Raw genomic sequence first — 22802 nt, 5'->3', positions numbered from 1 at the left:
TTTTTGTTTATTCAGCTTGAATCCCGCCACCCGACCAAAGTCAGAAATTAATTCTAACGCTCTTTTAGTACTAGAGGCTGGCTCCTGTAATGTTAATACCAAGTCATCTGCAAATGCTTTCAGTTTATATTGTTTCTCTCCGACCACAATTCCCTGTGCCAACCGGTCATTTCTAATCATGTTCAATAGCACCTCCAGGACTGAAATAAACAACAGAGGAGATAGAGGGCACCCCTGTCGTGTCCCTTTTTCAATTTTGAACTCCTCTGTCACCACGTTGTTTACTATCAATTTAGCTTTTTGTTCTGAATAAATTGCTTCTATTCCATTTTCAAACCCCCGCCCTACTCCCATCCTTTCCAAATTTTTCTTCATAAACATCCAAGAAATGTTGTCAAAGGCTTTCTCCGCATCAATAAAGATCAACACCGCTCTTGTATTTGAGTTAGTCTGTAAAAATTCCAAAATGTCAATGATGTTTCTTGTGTTGTCAAATAGATGTCTGCCAGGGAGAAAGCCTGCTTGGTCCTTATGAATCACTTCATTTAATACTTTCTTAAACCTGCTTGCCAAAATGTCTGCAAAGATTTTGTAATCCACATTTAGGAGTGAGATAGGACGGTAGTTTTTAAGTTGAGTTTTTTCAGTTTCTGATTTTGGTATCAACGTGATGAAAGCTTCTTTCCACGTTTCCGGTGCCTTCCTCCCCTCCATAATCTGGTTACAAACTTCCAACAATGGTTGTATCAATGATTCCTTCAATGCCTTGTAATATTTGGAAGTAAGTCCATCTGCTTTTAGAAGAAACTTTGTGCTCTGCACCTGTGGAATGAAATTGTTCAAAAGCGGTTGGCGAGAATAATGAGCAACATTAAAAACAAGACAGAAGTGTGCTTTTAAGTTATTGCTTTCTGCTGCTAGCTTGAGGCCTGCCTCTGTGTAAAGGACTCCATAGGCACCACACTTGTAGCAAAATCTGTTTCAGCTGCCTTTCACTGAGTCAGACAATTGCTCATTTTAGGGCAACCTTCCCCAACTTGGTGCCCTCCAGATGTTTCAGGCGCCAGCCAAAATAGTCAATTTTCAGGGATGGTGGGAGTTGTAGAACATCTGAAAGGTACCAGGTTGGGGTTGCTTGACCTAGGTCAATGCTATGTACTCCAACTGGGGCAGCACATTTCTTCACTTTTCCACTTATGTATTTCTGGTCTTGTAAAGGTGCTTCACTGAAAGCAAACTGGGAGGAACAAGATTGCACCCACTTGCTACACTTCTACCTTCCATGAATTACCACTGATGGAGATTATTAAGGATGCTGGGATTTGAACCTACTTTATCACTAAGCCTCTCTCTGTGTGTTGATTATTGTATTTCTTAGTAACATTTTTCTTTCCCAAGCTGTAAATGTGGTAGGTTAGGTTAGTAAAAGATAGAGAGACTGGCCCAAAATCACCCAGTGAGTTTCATGGCTGAATAATACAGTCTGGGTGTGGACCCACTGCTCCCCTATATGCATTCAGTGTGATAATCTGCACTCAAATTCTGAATTAAAATTGTGCAGTTATGTCCTACTTGAAGCAAATGCTTGATATATGCATAATAGCCTTGTTTTCACAGGGCCAACAGATACCAGTGTGGGATCTGTGACGAGCAACAACACTCACCACACCTGTGATTTCCAGCAAGTGATATGCAGAAGCATACTGTAGCCTTTGACCATAGAGGCAGAACTTATCCATCATGGATAGCAGCCATTTATAGCCTTATCTTTCCCAGTTTGTATCTGTATTGGAATTGTTTTTAGATGTTTTACATTAATGTGTTTGCTGCTCTGGGCTCCTTTGGGAGAAAGGGCAGGATATAAATTTAATAAATAAATAGCTAAAAAAGAAGACGAGAGCCCATTAACCAGCCAGCCAACTTCTCCAGAGAATTAGAGCCCACGACACTTTAGATTGGTTACCCCCAATACATGATCACAGAAGCCAGACTTTTATATGCATAAAGATGGAAAAAATCATCATTACCTACCATGGAGGAATGGTTGTCAAAATTATTGGACTTAGCTGAGATGTGTTTAATCAGAGAAAAACCATTGTGGATATTTACTAACGATAGGAAACACGTTATAGACCCTTTTTTTGCGTGAAAAAGGAAAAGGAACTTATGCTATGGTTTGAGGATTGAAGAAAAGATTTGTTTATAGAAAGCTGAATTGTTGCGTGTTATCTTGGAGTGTATGTTTTGAACAATTTTCTATATATAACTGACAGACAAAGAATTGGAAGTTCCCTTTTTTCTTTTTGGTTTGTGTATTTATTTTGATTAATTTTTAATCTTTGATTTTAAAAGGTATTGGATATTTGATATTAACCTTTGTATTCTTTTTCAAACTTCAGTAAAATCTATTTAAAAAAGATCTGGTTACCCTACATAAGACTTGGCTCTAACTACCTGCACAGACAATCTTGTAGCTGTCCAAGGTCCTGTTTCTGTGTGTTCACTGCTTGATGGAATGCTACCAGCTTCCCCTGTGAGCTTTAAGCTCCCATGGAACTGGATATCTAGCCTACTTTACAGGGCTGCCACAAGGATAAAAGAAGCTGGCAGTTGTGTAACAAATAAATGACAATTAAATAAAAGTAGTTGTCTCCCCTACATTTCCTTCCTGGATAAATTAATGACTGATCAACATTGTTGTGATCAACTGACGGGTGCCTGCCCCACCCGCATTTGAAACCTCAGCTCTGAGCGATGCAGGAATAACACATTATCCTCATGTTTCTCCTGAACCAAGTCCCTTTCTATAGCAGCACATTGTGTGGCTGCCACAAGAAAGGGCTGGCTCGTAAAGCATCTCTTTATGTACTTTATTACTTAAACTCTTTTTATTTGCCTGCAGGAGCCCTTTAACAAAATCACATTGAATTGACTTTCTCACACCAAATCAAATCTCCCTGGTCCCAGTTCAGTTGTCTTTGTCAATATGTATTTTATAAATGGAGTGAATTAACAGATGCTGTTGGAAGAGAACTGCTGGGGTAGCATTTATGTTTTTACTACTCTCTCTGGGCAGATGAGTTGTGTAGGAGTGTAATACAGGTACCTTGGGATGAAAGTCGTGTTCTTCATTTCATTGTGTATATAGATAGATATATGTGTTCTTAAACTGCTTTTCTCAAATTCATGCATTTGTACATGGAAAAGGTTTAAAAATGTTTTCCTTTTTTAGCTTTTTCAGGCTTTGCATATTGTGCATTAACTTTTCAACATGAATTTGTTTTTTAAAGGCACAGTAGTGGCTTTTCAGCATGTACAGGTAGACTAAAAGCAATACACCTTTTAGTCAGAGATTCGCTAAGTTGCATGTTTATCTTTAGAAAATGTTAACTCTGCCTTTTGGTCCCCAAGATTTCTACCCCAGCGTGCCTTTCTAAAGGAAAAACACACAACAATTACAGTTGAAACAGTTAAACAAATAAAAACAGCAATCAACTTCAGCGATCAAAGCAGTACCAAGAGAGGGATATAAAACAACTGGTTTAAAAAATGCTGTGCCACAGCATGTGTAGCCAAAAGTCTTTGCTACCAATCTAAAACTCAAAAGGGGAGAGGGTCAACCAAACCTCTTTCAGGAGGGAGTACCATAATCTGGGTGTTAAGAAGACCCATCCTTGTGGCTGTAGTAACCATACCTCTGAAGGTGGCAGAACATGGAAAAGTTAGTTGAAGCGTGCAGGAAGGTTCATGCAGAAAGAAGCAATCCTTCAGATAACCTCATCCTAAGCCACTTAGGATGGCTTAAGTAGGATGGATAAGTAATAATAATTAGCACCCTGAATTGTTTCCAGAAACAAATCAAAATTCAATGCAAATGAAAAAACCTCAGTTTTTAATATGTATATCTATTGAGTACAAACATCTTTTGTCTCAAATTTATTTATTTTTAACATATTTTTACTCAGCTTTTTAGGACAAGGAAGGTGGTTCACATTAAAAATGCATGTGATTGAACAAATGTAATAAAAACAGCATCAGATTGCCATAAAACAAATGGCTCTTCTCACACATAGTATTAATTGTGTATTTAATGTGACCCTCTGAATATGCAAAGTCTAACAGAAGACCTGGGTTTGGAAAGCAGGTTAGGCCGGTATAATTCATTGTGAGCTATTCTGCTTCTTTGAGGAGACACAAAGAAAAGCTTTCTTTCCATGTATAAGTGGAAATGTATGTTTTCCAATTTTGTGCCTTTGTTTTCTTTTATTTCCTCCAGTGTTGGAAACAGATATGAAAGCTAGGAGCTAAATGGCACCTTAAACCTAGGTTTATGGGTGCAACAACACATCTAGGCACAATTTTTTATAACAAGAATACAAAGCTGAAAATGAATGAACTGCAGCTACAATATTATGTTCATTTTTCACATGGTCTAGTCCCCTCCCCCAATATTCTTAAGAGGATCTCTTCCCCAGTCTTCAGAGAGTAGCTGGAAGTGGTCCTCCTTTCCTTCCACTCTGTAGTTTTAATCTGAAACCTTAGGCGCAGTACTGCACCCAGAACTCAGAAACTGCTTGCGCTAAATAAATTCCCTGTCACAAAATGCACCTACAACAATGGGAGTTTCGAACACTGATTTCCTCTGTTTCTAACACGGAGGCTTCTACCACAGACAGAGACATCTACTGGTTTCTTTTGGTGGTTATGTTACTGCATATTGGTCAGAATTCCCTCAAGGAATTAACATCCAGGCATGGTTGTGCTTGTTTAGAGTCCATCCAAAATGTTCCCATGTTTACTGGAAGCATAACAACAAGAAGCAATGTCATTATTTTTTACTCTCTCTTTTCCTAAGCAACACCCTTTATAATGTCAAAATAAAACGTTCAGTTAAAGTGACCAGCCATAATATCCTAGTTGAAGGAAATAGTTCAAGTAGTCATTCGCAATGAAGACTGATCTCTGATTTGCTTATGAAACACTAAGCCTACAACCCTAAACACACTTTCGTGTAAGTAAGCCATATTGAACACAGTGAGACTTACTTCTGAGTAAATGTGAAAGAGAGTGCTGTTGACCTCATGCAGCACAACCTTGTTCAAGTTTACTTGCAAGGAAAGCCTACAGCATTCAATGTCAGTGTGCCACCTTAATTTTTATTTTCTTCTTCAAAGTTCAATCATTTTGCTGTTTTGCTGGGTTAGTACTACAGTACATGGACCTTTCTGAGAAGTTTTAGAGGGATATTAAATAATTCTTGGCAGGACAATGAGTGTCTTAATAAGGTTTGTGTGTTTCTTTTCCTTCTGCTTATTTTAGCATTGCGTATGCCTCCAGAAAATACTTCTATTTTCTAATTTTTGGCAAATGCATATTTATTTGTTTGTGTGTGTGTGTCTGTGTATGTGTATGCACAATTTGTTGGAAGGCAATTCTCCCTCTTTAAGCAGTTGATTGAGGTGATGTATTTGAAAGGTAAATCAATCCATCAATAATATATGGGCCTATTTTCCCTTCCCTTCGCACCCACTGCCCCACTGTAGGCATGTTTTAAACTGTACATTCTCAGTGTCAAGGTTCAAGAGTCAAGTGCTACATGTGATAAATTAGGCTGAGGTCAAAGGCTATACAGTGAGGTTTCAGAGGAATGTCTATTTCTGAATTTGCAGCTCATTCATGCTGAAGTGATGCACTATGGGAATTACTACCAAACTCTGCTCGGCAACATCTGCTCTCCCTAAGTGAGTTAGTGCACGTCAGACATCTTTATGTCAGAATATTGCAGTGATGGATGCAGTCTTCAGAAAATGCTGCATAAAAATCTGGTGTGCCGTTCTGGCCATTAAGTGAAATTACTATTTAAATTAATGGCGCTGTCACAGTTTATCTGTGCAAAGAATGAACGCTGATTAGGGTATTAAGTAATTAGCAATTTATCACGCTGGAACAAGGTTGATAATAATTAAAGAAGTAATGGTTTACCAAAGAAACTAGAAAGGGAGTCACTTCTTGTTATGTGAGTGAAATCTTGGCTGAAAAATTTAATTCAGTGAAACAAAGATGAGACTCTTGGTGAAAGAATGTGTCTTTCTTTTTCTCCTCGAGAATAAAAGTGGTTAATCATCAACATTTTACTTTGCTTGCCAATAGTGGCTCTGAGGTAAAACATTTGCCTTTGCTTTTAAAAAAAACAACCACACACACACACAACACTATCCAAAACAATACGTGATGCAACCACAGTCTTGGCTGGGGGACAGGAAGGTAACGTTAAACTTCAACTCATTATCACATGGTTAGGCCTAGCCTGTGAACATATGAGACTCAATGATTGCTGAAAACAGACACTGCTGTGTCCTGTGTCCTGTGCTAGGGTAGGGGGATGGATGCTGCATCCAAGAATATTGTTTGGACTCTGCTGCTTTGTTGGTCTTGAGAACCCATCGGTGGATGTGATATTATCCTACTACACAAAGCCGTTAGATCCACAGAACTGTATCGTAAGGCAGAGGCTGAAAAGGGAGGATAAGTCTGAAACAATTCACTTACACAACACCCTGCTGTCACCATTGTCAGCGCAATACCGAGTGCTTCATGTTTAATATTAAACTTTCATAATAGAATCCAACTGACGGGCAGAATAGGAGGATGGATTTGGTCCTCTCATAAATAAATCATCTCTGCCTGGCACTGCATGTTTGTAAGATTGAACAGTTCTACTTTAAAATTTTGACCCGGACATGAAACCATTTACTATCCTACAGACCCCCAGTTATTTGAACGTAACTAACCCTATGAGCAAAAATTCTTCAGTTATTCGCATTGAGCTAATTATACCCTGTGCTATAGCCCCAGCTAGGGTGGTCCTTGCAGTATAATTATCTTAAGAGAAGCCTCTCTGTGAAATGTATGCTCATCCAGTTTACCGTTCAGAGGTTACTAAACATGCACTAACATCCCAGGATTTATTTCTTGATAGTATCCTGTCTCATCTTATGGAACATGATTACACAGCTGCCCCAGGGAAGCCAGATGGTATCACTCCAAGAAGTCTCTGCTGTAGTAGAGACACAGACAGCACCCTGGCACAAACTTCATTCAGACCCCTGACTCCTGTCTACTTTGGAGAGGGAAAGACAGATGGGGTGGGTGGGTATTCCACAGGTACCATTCTTTTTCTAGCAAGGCTTTGGGAACTGGAAGCTGCGTATTCCGATTAAAATTATTTTGCCATCTAGTCCAGTACAGTGGTGTCTCGCAAGATGAAATTAATTCGTTCTGCGAGTTGTTTCGTCTTGCAATTTTTTCATCTTGCGAAGCACGGATTCCCTGCGTATTAACGGTTTTAAGAAAAAGGAAACAAACTCGCAATACATTTTCGTCTTGCAAAGCAAGCCCATAGGGAAAATCGTCTTGCGAAGCAACTCAAAAAATGAAAAACACTTTCGTCTTGCGAGGTACCACTGTATTATCTACGTGCTCCAATGGGCAGCGTCTCTCCAGTCTCAGACAGACAGAGCTGCTTCCTATCACCTGCTACCTGATTCTTTTGAACCTGAGATCTTCTGCATGTGCTCTTCAGTTGACCTAGGACCCATTCCCCATCGGATGCTTTTGGCCTCTAAATCTTTGCTGTCCTCCTATCACCAGCTTCTCTCCAGTTTAATCTTCTACTCATTGCCAATTCCCACCCATCTTCTCTTCTCTCCTCTCTTATTTCTCTTTCTTTCTCACCGTCAGATTGTTTATTAACATGGAAGCAAGTTCACAGCAATTTGTCACAATTCACTCATTTCTAGAACAAAACCTGTTTTCTTGTTTTCCCCACAGGAGTGAAGAAACTGGTTGAGGGGCCAGTCGTCACTACATTTTGTTTTGAAATGTCAAACGTTCACACCATGTGGCTTAAGTAGTTGTGCACTGCAGATGTTAACAGCTTCTTTCTGTAGTGTATCTGCAAAAAGAGGCCCATGTCTTTCCTTATCACTGGAATTAGCTTCTGAACAAAGGCTTTACCAGTTTAGTCATCTTAAATTCAAAATTAAGTACCACTTTAGTTACCTTTTCCCTTGTATCAGTAGCTGCCTCATTCAGACATTTTTATGTTGTATTTTATAGCATTCTCTGTACTTTCCCCCACTTTCTCCCCTTTTCGCATTCATATATAATGTTTTATTATTGCAGGAATGTTCTGTTGTGGACATGAATATGTGAATATGTCAAGTACCATATGCTGCTCAGCTTCCAGTGGTGAGTCTAAAGCCCACATTAAAGAGAATGACCAAGTGCCATTAAAATGCTGTGAGGCTGAACTTATTCCAAAGAGCGAGGAATGTTGTAATGGACTTGGATATAATCCTTTGAAATATGTTTGCTCTGACAGGATTTCAGCTGGAATGATGATGAAGGTAATTGATAGAAAACCTCTTGGTGGTTCTGATTTGACAATGGAAAGAGAAATACATTGTTCATAACTATTTTTGTAAAATAGGAATATAAAAACTCCTGTGTGCATTATTCATTTTCACATTACATCCATATTAATACCGAATGAGTTTGCCATGATTGATGTTATTGCAGTGAATTCTAAAGGAATTAATAATGATTAGCTGCTTCTTGTGATGTGTTGCTCAGCACTTCAGATTAGTCCAAGGGCTGAAAGTTAGTATTCCAACTGGGCTGGGTTGTGTGTGTGTGTAACTACCTTCAGTTGTGTTGCCAGTTCTTAATTCCTGCTGGCACTACTTCGTATAGTCTTAAACTTTGGTGCATCGTAGACTACTATCCTATTTTTGCAGATCCCTAATTTTATTTTATGTGATGGCTGCTACATAGGAGGCCACTGAGAAGGCTTCCAAATTAAAGCTCAGTTTCATTTGCTGCAGTCCAGTAGTAGTCCAAAAGTTCCCAGGTTCAGTCCTTGACTTTGCCAGGTAGAGCTGCCTGCCAGTCATTGTAGACAATGCTGAACTAGATGGCCAATGGTCTGAATCTGTACAAGGAAGCTTCCTATGTTCATTAGTCAGCTCCTTCCCAAAACTACTGTTCCAAGAGTTCTTTGGCAGAGACAGGGAACAAGTTGGCATTAAGTTGATGCAGCTGGATGTGTGCAATGAACAAGAAGGGTCAAGCACTGGTAGGTGCTGAGTAGACACTATAGTTATGGGTATGCTCTGTGTTATGAGATGAAACACTGTGATTCAGTATTGATTCAATTATTTCAGTAGTTCTCTGTTTTCGTCTTAGTCTTGGAGGCAAGCTAAAAATGCCCCATTGACTACAATTTAAGAATCATAGCCCTGCATGACTGGGAAAATGGGAGAGGGGCTCCACGCAGACTTATATGTTAGAACTGTGCAACAGGATTGCTGTATTTTGGGTGCCTTGCTTTCCACACAACAGCAGAATATCATGTGCTAATTCTTTTGGGTTAAAAAAAATTTGAACAAGATCTGTGGATCAGTATCATTTTAGGAAAATGCATGTGCTTCCCTTGTATTCTCACTAGTCACAATGTGAAGGAGGAATCTTCAGTTCTAAAAAAAAGTAAGGATTCAGATTGTGATGGATGCACATTGGGTGTGAGTGTGAACTACACTGATCTAGAAACCAGAGTACTATTTTATTTATGTTTTATCAATACTTTTATACCCCTGAATAATAGCATTCCCTTGGCAATTTGCAAAAGAATACCATAATTAAAATGTAAATACAAAAACCATAGGGTTGGATTCAGGCTTCATTCATACTGCTAGAGGAGGTAAGGTGACTTTTGCCACTTTCCTCTCTCCCCTTGCATCTCCTCCTGCCACCTGCTCCAGAACAGTTAGGGAGATGCTGCTTAGGGCTGCAAGGTAAGTGGGGTGGGGGAATAATTATGAAAATATGCCACCCCTGCACTAGCAGGATTTCTCCACTGGGATGTAAGGAGTATTTCCATGTGTGGAAGACAAACTGTGGAAGCAACCCATTATAACTAATAGCCACAATATCATAAAAGCTGTGGAAAACATGCGGCAAGATTTAAATTACTAAAAAGCCTGGGAACATAAAACAAGGTCCTTGCTTGACTCAGAAAGGCTGCATGAGAATTAGTATTGTGGGGTGCCTTTGAATGTGTGTAAGAGAAAGCAAGGTGTATGTGTTGGATTAGATCATTTTTACATGGACTAAAAAGCTTGGGAACTGGTTTTGTAGGTAAAAGAAGAATGCAAAGCTAGCACTCTGTGCCCTATATCCATGGAAGCAACAGCATACTGTGGGCGATGTGACTTCGACAAACATGCTCACATATGTGCTTGGATAAAGAGTTACTGGGATAATACAGAGAAGAACGGAGATGGAGGCATATGCCCAACTTTGGAGGAGACGGTCTACACTGGAGGTCCGACTCAATATTCATTCACAGGTAAACCATGTCTCATCTACTTTGTTGGCAACATTTGCATGTAAATGTCCAAGTTGGTTGGGTATCTGAAGAAGTGTGCATGCACACGAAAGCTCATACCAAGAACTAACTTAGTTGGTCTTTAAGGTGCTACTGGAAGGAAAATTGTTTTGTTTTGACTATGGCAGACCAACACGGCTACCTATCTGTAACTGGTCCAAATTGGTTGTCGTCTTTTGACAATGTTTTCTCTTTATAGATCTGAAACTAGAACCTCATGTCACATATGAGTACAGGGTAGCCACGTGGAACAAATACGGAAGAGGATTAAGTGAAATTGGCAGAGCTACTACTAAACAAGATGTGCCTGAAGGTGTAAGTCCACCCCAGTGGACCAAAGTAGATAACCGTGAAGACATAATATTTCTAAGCTGGAAAGAACCTCGGCAACCAAATGGTATTCTGATAAAAACTATTGTATGATCTGATGCAGAGTTGAACATAGGAAGCTGCCCATATACCAAGTTAGACCATTGGTCCACCAGCTTAGCATTGCCTTCACCTATGGGTAGTGGCTCTCCAGGGTTTGGGACAGGGGTCTCTCCCAGGCCTACCTGGAGATGCCTGAGTTTGAACATGGGACCTTCTGTATGCAAGGCAGATGCTCTGTAACTGAGCCACACCCTTCCTTCAGTGCTTTTGTGCCCAATGGGCTTGCTATAGAATAATAAATACTTTAAGTTCATCAGCCGTGTATTTGTCATGATTTCAGAGAGATTAAACCTGCATTTCATATATGTCTTCCATTAGCAGTCAGACAGCCCTCAGCAGAGAAGTGTCAGGCTGAAATGGTGGAGATTTATCACACATAACTTCTGCAGGACAGTCCAATAATGCTTTACACACTTATTGTCATGACTTGCAGATTGATAATTTAAAGTGAATAGTTTGTACAATAGGGTTGCCATATTTCAAAAAAGTTGTTGAGCTCCCCCCCGCCCCCAATACATTTATAAAAACCTGAGTTTTTGAGCTATTTTTTAAATGAAATTTGCCGAAAACTGCACTTCTGACATGGGCTGCCATACGTCCGGCAATACCTACCCAAATGCTGTTTGCAAGTGCCAAATACCAAACTTATGGCAACCCTGCGGCAACTAACGATACTGTTCAGTAGCACCATGTGCTGCATCAGAAAAAGTATGTTTGAACCCACATGATTTGATGCAAGAGGCATTTTTAGATTTGCTCTGCTTTCAGACTTGCTCACAGGAAATGCCCCATGTTCAAATTGACAAGACTTTCACACTGGCCTCATTCAATTCAATGTTAAATGGTGATTTAGTGTTATATGAGTGATATATTGTGATGTAATTAAGTATTTTGTCCCAACTTTACACTGTGGCTCATCCCTTGCTTATTGAAACAAACCATCTTCATAAACCATGGTTTGAAGCCAGCTTGTTTCAGTAAACGGTACCCAAGACCAACCACAGTATGTCCAGGTTTGGCTGTAGCTCTGAACTGCAGCAAAAACTTTCCTTCTCCTTACAGCCATACTAAAGGAAGAAAAGGATGGAAGGAGTGCATTACCCCATCTTGTTCATGCAACAGTAAGCCAGGCTTCCTCAACCATGGCCCTCCAGATGTTTTTGGCCTACAACTCCCATGATCTCAAGCTAGCAGGACCAGTGGTCAGGGATGATGGGAACTGTAGTCTCAAAACATCTGGAGGGCTGAGGTTGAGGAAGCTTGCACTAAGCCATAGTTTCATGTTATGTTTGAGCAAGGCTGGGATGTCCTTAATTTCATTTAAAGTCACAAAGACTTTCTAATTGGATTTGTACCTGTCTTGACTTTCCTTCTCTCCTCCCTCACACCCTGCCCACAATTTAGTACTATCCCTGATTTTAAGCTGCTGCCAGGCATGACTCTTTCCTTATAATATTTTGTGAAAATAGTTTGTCACATGAATTCCTGGTATATATATAATCCAAAAACATTATTTTCCCTCTCCCCCCTTATGGCAAGGTATCATCATTCATTACATTATTCTCCGAAATGGGATTGAGCGTTTCAGAGGAAAGGAACTGAGTTTCACAGACACTGGTGGTATTCAGCCATATCAGGAATATTCATATCAACTGCGTGCATGCACTGCTGCTGGTTGTGCGGACAGTAGCAAGGTGGGTTAATTCTTCACTGGAGGGTGGGAGCAGCTGTGGGGAGATACTAAAACAATATATTTGGACAAGGAAGCTTCAGCATTGGTTATCCAGAAAGGCCCTTCCAGATATGATTTACTTGTTATTTTTTCTTTTGTACATATTCTCTTCATTGTCAATGTTTCTAAGCTTCTTCTCATTCCCTTTGGGTAAATCTGTTCCTTCAGCTGGAAGCACCAGGCAGGAGACCTTTGCTGCCCCTCCCTTCCACCACACAATAGTACACAGTCTGTAGCAGCCGGCAGAGAGTGCCTAACACCTCTCTTACCAGCTGATGTATGAGTGGCCCTCTGCCAGCCAGGAAAGGAAGTAATCTATTGGAAGCTGAGGAAGGGCCAGCAACTCTTTCTAATGGCACCCCAGCAAGTGGCAAGGGGAGCAGTGGCATCAAAGTTTATGCCAATGTTTACTGGCGATAAAAAGCCCGAAGAAATGAGGCTGTTAAAATGCAGAGACACTGATGAACCATATGGAAGGGTGTTATCAAGAGTTCCATGGCAAGACAGCCTGCTCTCCAGATTTTCCTCTTGCCTGGCGCTATGCACTGAAGGCAAAACGTTGTGAATCTGCTTTGATAAATTGTACACCTAGACTCATGCGTAAACATATTCAAGGTCAGATTTTGCTGGGGTGTGTGTGGAATAAACCAAGGGGAGAAAAGTAACGTACTACAGAGCCATGGTAATGATATGCCAGAGCAAACAACAACATTTTAAACTAGAAGTGACATTCTCATTGATCAAGGTATCTTCTGTACTATTACAATAAATTGCTGTCTAATTCATGTGTGTTCAGGTAGTTGCAGTCACTGTCCAAGGAGTCCCAGAGAATGTTCAGCCACCAACAGTTACAGCTTTGAGTGCAGTGGCATTGCGTTTGAGCTGGATGGCACCCAGGAAGCCAAATGGTATCATCCGAGAATACCAGATCAGTCAAATGGGGAAAGGTCTTATATATACTGACACTGCAGGCAAGATGCAGCATACAGTATCAGGTAAGGATAGAAAGCTCTTTAAGCAAAATGCTCACCGGTTATTTAGCAGTCAGACTTTTTAAATGTTGCAGTCTCATATATTTGATGGTAAGTCCCTTTGAGGATAAGACAGGGGTTTGGTTTGCCTACACAGAATGATGTAGTGGAATCCTGAGGTGCCAGAGTGGATGGTACAATTTCAGACTCCAGGTGGAGGTTGCCTGTTTCATAGCGTTGCTACACTTTTAAATCCTTGCAAGTGGAAAATCTAGCATAGCTGGGAGACATTTTCTGCCCAGCTTTTTCACTCCACCCTGTATTCTTTAAGGGAATTGGGCTCTATGTGTTCATGTAGGAAGGCATTCCAAAAAATGATTCTTGAAGTTACAATCTGATGTGGTAAATTCTACTCTGCCATCGAATAATTTTTCCTGTGACATTTCTCTTACATCATGCACTGCATAGAATTGGGGTGTAAGAACTAACAGTGTTTACACTTGGGCAATGTTTCCCATTTCAGCAGCACTTTAGGGCAGGTTTTGGGTGGTAAACTCAACATGGTTTTGGCATGATAAACTTTTCACCATGGAAACACGTGTTGATTTTGCCACATAAAGCCTTCATGCTGAGGGAGGGTGGAAGCTTTTGAACATAAGATTAAAATAATCACATTTCCTCCTTATGGTACTGTGTCCCAAATCATGAAAATGAATACCTATTTTCTCTCTCTCTCTCCCCTGATATTGGTCTCCTGGAACAATATGATTTATTATGCTCTTATCTCATTCCAAATTGGGATGTGAAACATAAGATTTGATACTGCCATCAGCCCCTCTCCAAATTACATTCTTTTACATCCGTATGAATAGTTGGGGTTTTGTTTGTTGCTAGTGTTTCGTGCTTATAGATGTTGGGTTATCAGCGGTGCATCATTTACCTGTGGATCCTCCTTGTATTACATACCTGCAGTGGACATCAGTGATTTTCCTGTAGACTGTGTGTGTGTGTGTGTGTACGTGTGTGTACATGTACACACACACACACACACACACACACACACAGCCACAGTGTTTACATTTAAGAATATCTGAATATTAAGTGGCATATAAATATCTGAAATTATAGATACATGCAGTGCTTTTTCTGTGGGGATGCAGGAGTATGCATACCCCTAAACATTTTTTGAATCTAAGTTTGGGTGGCGCTGTGGGTTAAAGCCTCAGCGCCTAGGGCTTGCTGATCGAAAGGTCGGCGGTTCGAATCCCCGCGGTGGGGTGCGCTCCCGTCTTTCGGTCCCAGCGCCTGCCAACCTAGCAGTTCGAAAGCACCCCCGGGTGCAAGTAGATAAATAGGGACCGCTTACTAGCGGGAAGGTAAACGGCGTTTCCGTGTGCAGCTCTGGCTCGCCAGAGCAGCGATGTCACGCTGGCCACGTGACCCGGAAGTGTCTCCGGACAGCGCTGGCCCCTGGCCTCTTAAGTGAGATGGGCGCACAACCCCAGAGTCTGTCAAGACTGGCCCGTACGGGCAGGGGTACCTTTACCTTTACCTTGGCCTCATTGAGGGGCAGTATTTCAATATGTATTTCTCGAAGCTACCAACATGAGTCTGACCAAACTGTGGGAGGCAGTGGAAGACAGAAGTGCCTGGCGTGCTCTGGTCCATGAGGTCACGAAGAGTCGGACACGACTAAACGACTAAACAACAACAACAACATTTCAATATGAGTAGGAAAATGAGAGTACCCCCAAACATTCTTTTAGAAAAAAAGCACTGGATACATGTGAGGTTCTTTTTTAAAAATTGTTTTGTTATAATTTCCAAATTCCTTTGATGAAGATGAAGCAAAACTGTCGGGCACATCCTGAGATGTTGGGCCAGGGGACCCAGTCATAATTTGTCATTGGACAAACACATTTACTGTTCTCCCTATATTACATAATCTGCCTAGTAGTAGTAGTAATTGTAGCAGCAGCAGCAGCACATTCACAATACACTTCTATTAACATTGTATTGTCAGTCTAGTGTTGAAATGTCATGTTTAGCCAACATCCGATGCCAATTAAAATATTTTTATTCTATTGGGCTTTTGTGTGGGGACCGATGAGGGATATTCTGTTGGATGCATCCGTGCCTCTAATGTTGTTGGGGAATGTTTAGTATTTGCTGCGAAAACTCTTGATAATGGCTGTCACCTGCTGCTTTACACACACCCCTTAATTGTTAGATTTTTATTTTTTGTTACAGCTTTTAAATCATTGCTACCTGCCCTGGGATCATGATAATGAACAGCATGATATAAATCAAACCAACCAATCAATCAATTAATTAATTAATATCCTGTGTTAAGTGATGGCTTTAAAATACTAGACAGAGCCTCACTGGTTGAGACCAAAGATCCAAGTAGTCTAGCAGTTAGTTTCCAATGGTGGCTGGCAATATCATAGAATTAGAGAGTTGGAAGGGACCAGGAGAGTCATCTATTCTAGCTCCCTGCAATGCAGGAATCTTTTACCCATTGTTGGACTTGAACCTATGATCCTGAGATTGAGTCTCACAAATATACCAACTGAGCTATCTGTGCTTCTGGCAACCTTAAAAGCAAAGCATGAAAGGCAACAATCCACTTCTTGTTGCTGTTTGCCATGCTGGCCTGGACTAGGAATTTCCTTTGTCTTGAAGCAGAATTGCCAATGAATATTTCTGTTGTCTATAGCTTTAGTTAAAACAACCCCACTCTTCCAATGGCATTTTTTATGGTATTCAGCAAGAACCTCCCCTTACTGAGCAAGGCAAGAGTGCCTTTTATTCCACCTCAAGGTGGAATAGTGCTTTTTCTATGTGATAATTACTACACTCTAAATTCATGGTGTTCACTAAAACAACTGTACTTACTTCACATATCTCAGATGTTTGAACTGGCCATCGTTTCAGGCCCCTGTGGACCTGTGTTTTGATTTTTCTCATCTTCAAAAAACCTCTGCTGTTCCCAGAGCAACAGTTGAACGTTAATGAAGCTGTAGCATTAGCGTTCCCTGAGACTTTCAATCCGAGTGCCTTACAAATTGCAGATGAGGAGGCTTGCACCTTGCCACGGCACCATTGTCTCGCTGCTTATTTTTAATTACATCAAAGCTTTGGAAACATGATCCCATAAATGCTTTGTGGGAATAGCGGTGAATGTGCTCGTCATGTGAAATCCATAAATTGCTTATAATCCTCTCAAGATGTTAAAAAAAGCATTAAGTAATTGAAGACAGGAAGTCCTCAGTTAATTATTTAGAGGTGTTATCAATGCTTTAAGTAAACTGAAGCATTTTCTGCTATCGCATGGAGTAGAATGCCACTGGGAGCGAGGGGCACCAGCCATCATCTTCTCATATTCTCTAATGCAAACAGCCTATGGCAGCTTGTCAATAAAAGACCTTTTTATATCATTTATTAGTGAACACTTCCAGTACTCTGTACAGAACAATTTGGATGACAGTTATGGCATTGTTTCACTTTGTGTTACTACTCCTTTACAAATGGTCCTGCTAATGCAAGCGGGGGCGGGGGGATGGGGAGGGAGACTAAAATAATTAGGGGGCATTCTATTAAAAGAAAGCTAAGACTGCCCTCTTCAGCAGCAAGAACAGGAATTCATTTTCCACAGTCTGTTTTTGCATCTCAGACGCTTCCAGAATAATGGAATTTCTGAAAAGATTCCTCTCTCCGTGTTACTAAAGTTATTTCATAACAGGCACATCCACTGACATACCTTTCATTGAACATATTTTATATGATGTGCAGAATATTTTGTGACTGAAATGGCTAGAGAATTTCACAAAAGTGGAAATTCCCAAGGGGGATAGCTATCTGTTGTGCAAAAAGAAGAAGAATTCCTGTAGCACCTTAAAGATTCACATGTTTGTTGTGGCACAAGCTTTCATGGGTTATATCACCCATTTGTTTGTTATTTTTATTCCCATTTATTAGTCATCTTATGAACAATATTATTTAGACAAAAACAGTGGCAACAATGCAGGCACTTCCCATACAAGGTTTCACTGTAATAAATTGGGCAAAGTTGTGGATGCCTGGGCTGGAATAATATATGCAAACTGATGCAACAATATCCTGAGAACAGCAAACTCATGCATTTGTTTTAGACTGGGGCTTAACAAGGCCTGATATTTGAAGGGATAAAGGTATGATTTCTGCCCTCACACCTACATTATTAGTTTTCGTCTTCAGATTTCTTCCTGAACTACCGAATTTCTTTCTAAACTCACTCATTTACAAAGCAGTTTGAGGATTTGGCAGCAGTACTTTAAAAAGAAAGAAGGGTGTGTGTGTGTGCTCATTTAGTCATGATTCCAAACCAAGATGCATCAGGCTCACAGCCTTCCTTCTTCACCTCTGTCACAAGTGTGAGGAGGTGGTCAGCAAAGTCTGCACAACTGACTAAACTATGGTTAATCAAAAACGGAAGTTGAAACTTCTTATCTCATTTTTATGGTCATGCCAGAGGAGCATATGAGCTGGAGGCTTGCTTTGGCTTCTGATGCTAAACCTTGAATTCGTATTATATCTGAACCCAAGCAGAGAGCAAGAGTGAGTGAAAATACAGAAGAAAAGGTCTCCTGTGCATGCACAATGTTTTCTTCCAATTTATTATTCAAATGAATATGCAGCCTTCAAGAAATGCTGCTTATTTGTTTTTATTTATATATTGCAAAATTTTCACTCAGCCTTCTTTACAAATTCCAGATGGGTTTTGGAATTATGCCCATCAGCAAACGTTTTGGCAGAATGGGCCATCCATTGGTCTCTTTGTTGTCCTTCGAGAAAAGATACACAGGCAGGACAACTCTGTTTTTAACAGCTTTTGCTAATTCAAACTTCCAAATCATTCCAAAACAATTCCTAAAGAGGCAAGCCTTATCCTGAAAGAGGACCCGAATGAAAAGCAAAGTGGTGATCTTTTTAAGTGGAAAGACCCCCATTTAAAACTTTCTTCTCCTGCATACCCATGAGGTGATCATCAGCTGCCCCCCAGATTCAGCTCTCTCCCATCTATGACGTTGGGACAATAATAATGAAAAACCACCCATACGGTCTTCTTTTTTTACACCATTTTTTCCAGTCTGTACTAAATGGTGGTAAACAAATAGTGCTTTCTAATAAATATTTACTTTTAAAAGTGAATGAACATGACTCCCTTTAGGGGAGTTGAAATAATCTGTTGCCACACTAATCTTTTCTATCATGAAATACTGTTAAATGTTTGGCTCCCATCCATGTCTTTCCCTTTCTAGCCTGCAACTATCATTTTTGCCCGTTTGCTTTTATGCTAAGTATATAGAGATTTCCACTGCCACCACACTTCTCTTTGAGTTCATGATTAGGTTACAATCCAGACTCTCTCTCTGACTCCTCTATTTTTCAAAGCTTTGCATCCTCTTCAATTTGCAAGCAGCTTGAAGCCTTGGGTGTCATTCATTCATTCATTCACTGTATTTCCCTTCCGATGGGCCTGTTGTGTATTGCTGTTCTGTATGTATGACCATTTTGAAATCCACAACAACAATGAAGCTGTCATCTAACCGTTTTTAGACAAAGGGTTCTGCCCAAAGGATTTTTTCTCCCCTTGTCATAGAATTGCATTGTTTTTCTTAAAGTACTTACAATACTAGTTTAATGAAAACATTTTGCAAAGGGTAGAGAAGAAGAGATAAGAAAGAGCGGGACCCATCACTGACAAGGACAAGGAAGATTAGAGGAAAAATACAAAATGTGAACAGAAGTCTAATAGTGGTTTCTGTGCTCATAAAAGGAGGAAATCTGGTGTCTTTCCCCTCCTTGATACTGCGTTTCGAGACTTATGCATTAGAATGAATGCATATTTACATATTTATAACCCATTTTCAAAGATGCAGTTGGGTCTTGAAATATTTTGTGGTAGAGGAATGCAGAGAAATATAAAGGTGGAGCCATGGGAGGTAATTGTAAGTTAAGGATAGAGAAATGGGAAATGACTTATAAAACTGATACTGACTAGGGGAAGGGGTTGTATTTTGGAATGGATTCCAATGCACAATTAATGAGTATAAAATACAGCAGCAAGTTCTGTTTAAAATCCTGCTAGACCCTGGAACTAAGAGTTGATATATGTGTAAAGGTAAAAGTAAAGGGACCCCTGACCGTTAGGTCCAGTCGCAGACAACTCTGGGGTTGCGGCGCTCATCTTGCTTTACTGGCCGAGGGAGCCGGTGTGCAGCTTCTGTGTCATGTGGCCAGCATGACTAAACCACTTCTGGCGAACCAGAGCAGTGCACGGAAACGTTGTTCACCTTCCCACCGGAGCGGTACCTATTTATCTACTAGCAGTTTGACGTGCTTTCGAACTGCTAGGTTGGCAGAAGCAGGGACTGAGCAATGGGAGCTCACCCCGTTGCAGGGATTTGAACTGCCAACCTTCTGATCGGCAAACCACAGTGCCACAAAATTATAATTCACTGATGGCATTCATTGCTAGCAAGATGTGGCAATGCCCAGTGCCATAGACAGGTTTAAAAGTGGGGACTGAAAAAGTGGCTATTAACTATCACTAAACAAACAAACATGTGGTATGCCTTTGAATACATATTGCTAGAGAACTAACAACATGAGAAAAGCTTTTGTCTGGGTGTGCTGTTTCTGGGCTTCCGGGAAGCCTCAAACTGGTCACTGCTGGAGTTCACCAGATGTTGAACTAGAGGAACCTTTGCTCTGATCCAGCAAGCTCCCTTTAAGCATTTATGGATTTATGGGTGCTGGGTTGGCATCCATTCAGCACTGTCATTGTTACCCTGACAGAACACTCAGTATATCCTGCTGTGAGCATAGCTGTTTGAGTGCTTTGGGAACCTGGGTGATCATGGTGTTGGGAAGGAGAGAGAAAAGACTATGACCAGCAAATGCATTTCTGACCATAGCATAATAATTAACAGAAACAACTTATAAAACACTTTTTTTTTATCTAGTAGGCCAAATTTGAGCCACACAACTCAAACTGATTAAATTTTTGTTGTATACATTTCAACAACCCCAAAGTGTGAGATTCAGCAGCAGAGATGTTGTAAAAGTGTGGTGATCTCCTATTGGAGAAGATAACAGTGGCTAGCCAGACCTTGTTGCTGATTGAGAAGGGGTCCCCATGACAGTTCAAGCTTCGGTGTCCCAAAAATGTAGGTCTGCCACTGATAATACCCCATACAGTACACTTCGTAGGGAAGATTCGTGGGTGGAAATCTGGGTCAAAGCAAACATCTGAAGGCTTCAATTTAATCCTATTTGGTTTGGTTGTTTAGATCTTCAGCCTTACAGAAACTACAGCTTTACACTCACAGCATGTACATTTGCTGGATGCACTTCTAGTCAGACAAGTTCGGGTAGAACACTGCAAGCTGCTCCTCAAGGTAAGTAGAAATATATTAAGTTCTGCAGAACTTGGAGGCACTTACACCAGCAGTAAATGTTCCATAGCATTTGTGCTAACCAGAAGAACCAGTGCCTAGATTTCTTTTTAAAGAAACAAAAACCTCTGGCATTCACATATGATGTTGAATTTGTACAGTCACATCTGTGTTCCTTTGTGCCTGTGCACACAGCACAACTTTGAGGTAATATGCAAAATAAGAGAGGGAACCCTCAAATAAATGAACAGAATGAAAGCACAGAAAAAGGGCTCTCATGCTATTGCTGTAATACACTGTTTAAGCACCTAACTTTCGAAGAGTCCAAAGAATAGAGCTGGGGAGAAAGAATTGGTGACAGGACACAAGAAAGGGTATAGTCTGCACCATCTCCAGGCACAATTTTCAGTGGCAAATAGTAGGTATATACCAAATGAGTCTCCGCGTATGTTTTAGCTACTACCTAATTTTTCCCATTTCTAGTTCCGTAGATTTGGAGGATGATCCAAGGGCAAATATTTAAGGAAACACCATTTTGCACATTAAAAAAAACACTATTCACTGTATTTATTAGTTGCCTAGTGACTGGATGACATAAAGTATATAATAAAGCCATAAAATACAATTTTATATTGCAGTCCGAAGGTGTTGGTGAATCGCTTCTGTCTCTGGTATGGGGTACCTTCTTCCAGTTTAACTTGGTGCACCAACTTCAACCTCACTGAGCAAAGATAGGCAGACCTCACTGATCCATCCCTCAGATTTTACTTCTGTAATTCTGTATTTGTGCCTGGGGATCCCTCTGAAGACAGTTCAGAAACTAAAATCACTTCAAAATGCACCTGTGAATCTAATACCTAGTCCTGGGTACTATGTTCACGTTACAGCTTTCCTTTGTCAACTGCATTGGCTCTCAGTTAATTTCTGAGACCAATTCAAAATACTGGTTTTCACTTCTGAAGACCTTCAGAGCTTGGGACCAGGATTCTTAAGAACTTGTTACCTAGGGTATGCTGGTCCATAAACTAATATCTTCAAAAATTGCTTTTCATTGGGTGATCTTGCCATCTCAGGTGCAATGGTAGGCTACTGTGTTGTGGCACCCAACTATGGCATGCTTTCCCCAGGGATGTCATATCCGTAGACAAAACCCTTTGTGATTTCCCCCAGCTTTTATGCTGCTTGGTGTTTGTTTTCAATCTTCCTGGCTGTTCTTTTATACCGTGGTGTTTTAATGTTACACACACACACATTTTGTAAGCTGCCCTAGAAACCTGTTGAATGCTAGGTTATATATAAAATTATTTTTTAAAAAAATAAATAAATTGTAAGGTTGTTTGCTGTCATCGAGATCAAGCTGAATTGATTTTGGATGCCGGCGTTATTAACTAACACAGTCTACCATCCTAGCTTGTTTATAACATTAAATAATTATGCAAAGATGTTATTAACACTGTATTATTGATATAATTACAGGGGTATGGTTACAGCCTCGTCATATCACAGTTAGCTCTACAGTAGTTGAATTATATTGGGATGAACCGGAGCAACTTAATGGAATTATTTCTCAGTATCGATTGCTTTGTAATGGAGAAGAGATTTTCAAGGGTGGTAAAGAAAATCTGAATTTCACTGATTCTGGCCTGCAACCAAATAGCAGGTAAAATGGCAGAGGTGTCTAATAAGTGTTTAATCTAGTATAATGTATTTATATCTTCTGAAAATGTTCAAACATGATCTAACTGTTGGACCCCATATATGAATATCTCTTTAGCATT

General features: G+C 40.3%; 1 protein-coding gene across 7 annotated transcripts in view; it reads left to right on the top strand.

The window, feature by feature from the left end:
• The window catches only part of USH2A (usherin), a 425043-nt gene that overhangs the window by 321727 nt on the left and 80514 nt on the right, over nt 1-22802 (top strand). For all 7 annotated transcript variants that reach the window (XR_014166233.1, XM_081903562.1, XM_081903561.1 and 4 more), the window contains exons 51-57: nt 8185-8408; nt 10198-10408; nt 10647-10844; nt 12419-12573; nt 13408-13606; nt 20920-21027; nt 22501-22684. Coding sequence is in view for 6 of the 7 variants with exons in the window: in XM_081903562.1 (XP_081759688.1) it covers nt 8185-8408; nt 10198-10408; nt 10647-10844; nt 12419-12573; nt 13408-13606; nt 20920-21027; nt 22501-22684 (1279 nt within the window). In the remaining variant the exon portion in view is untranslated. The remainder of the gene's footprint in view (nt 1-8184; nt 8409-10197; nt 10409-10646; nt 10845-12418; nt 12574-13407; nt 13607-20919; nt 21028-22500; nt 22685-22802) is intronic.

This window comes from Podarcis melisellensis (assembly GCF_964234715.1).
Source record: "Podarcis melisellensis genome assembly, chromosome: 3".
In the NCBI taxonomy this organism is placed as follows: Eukaryota; Metazoa; Chordata; class Lepidosauria; order Squamata; family Lacertidae; genus Podarcis; species Podarcis melisellensis.
Note: the sequence above shows the minus strand (reverse complement) of the source record. Positions and strands in the feature narration are given on the sequence as shown.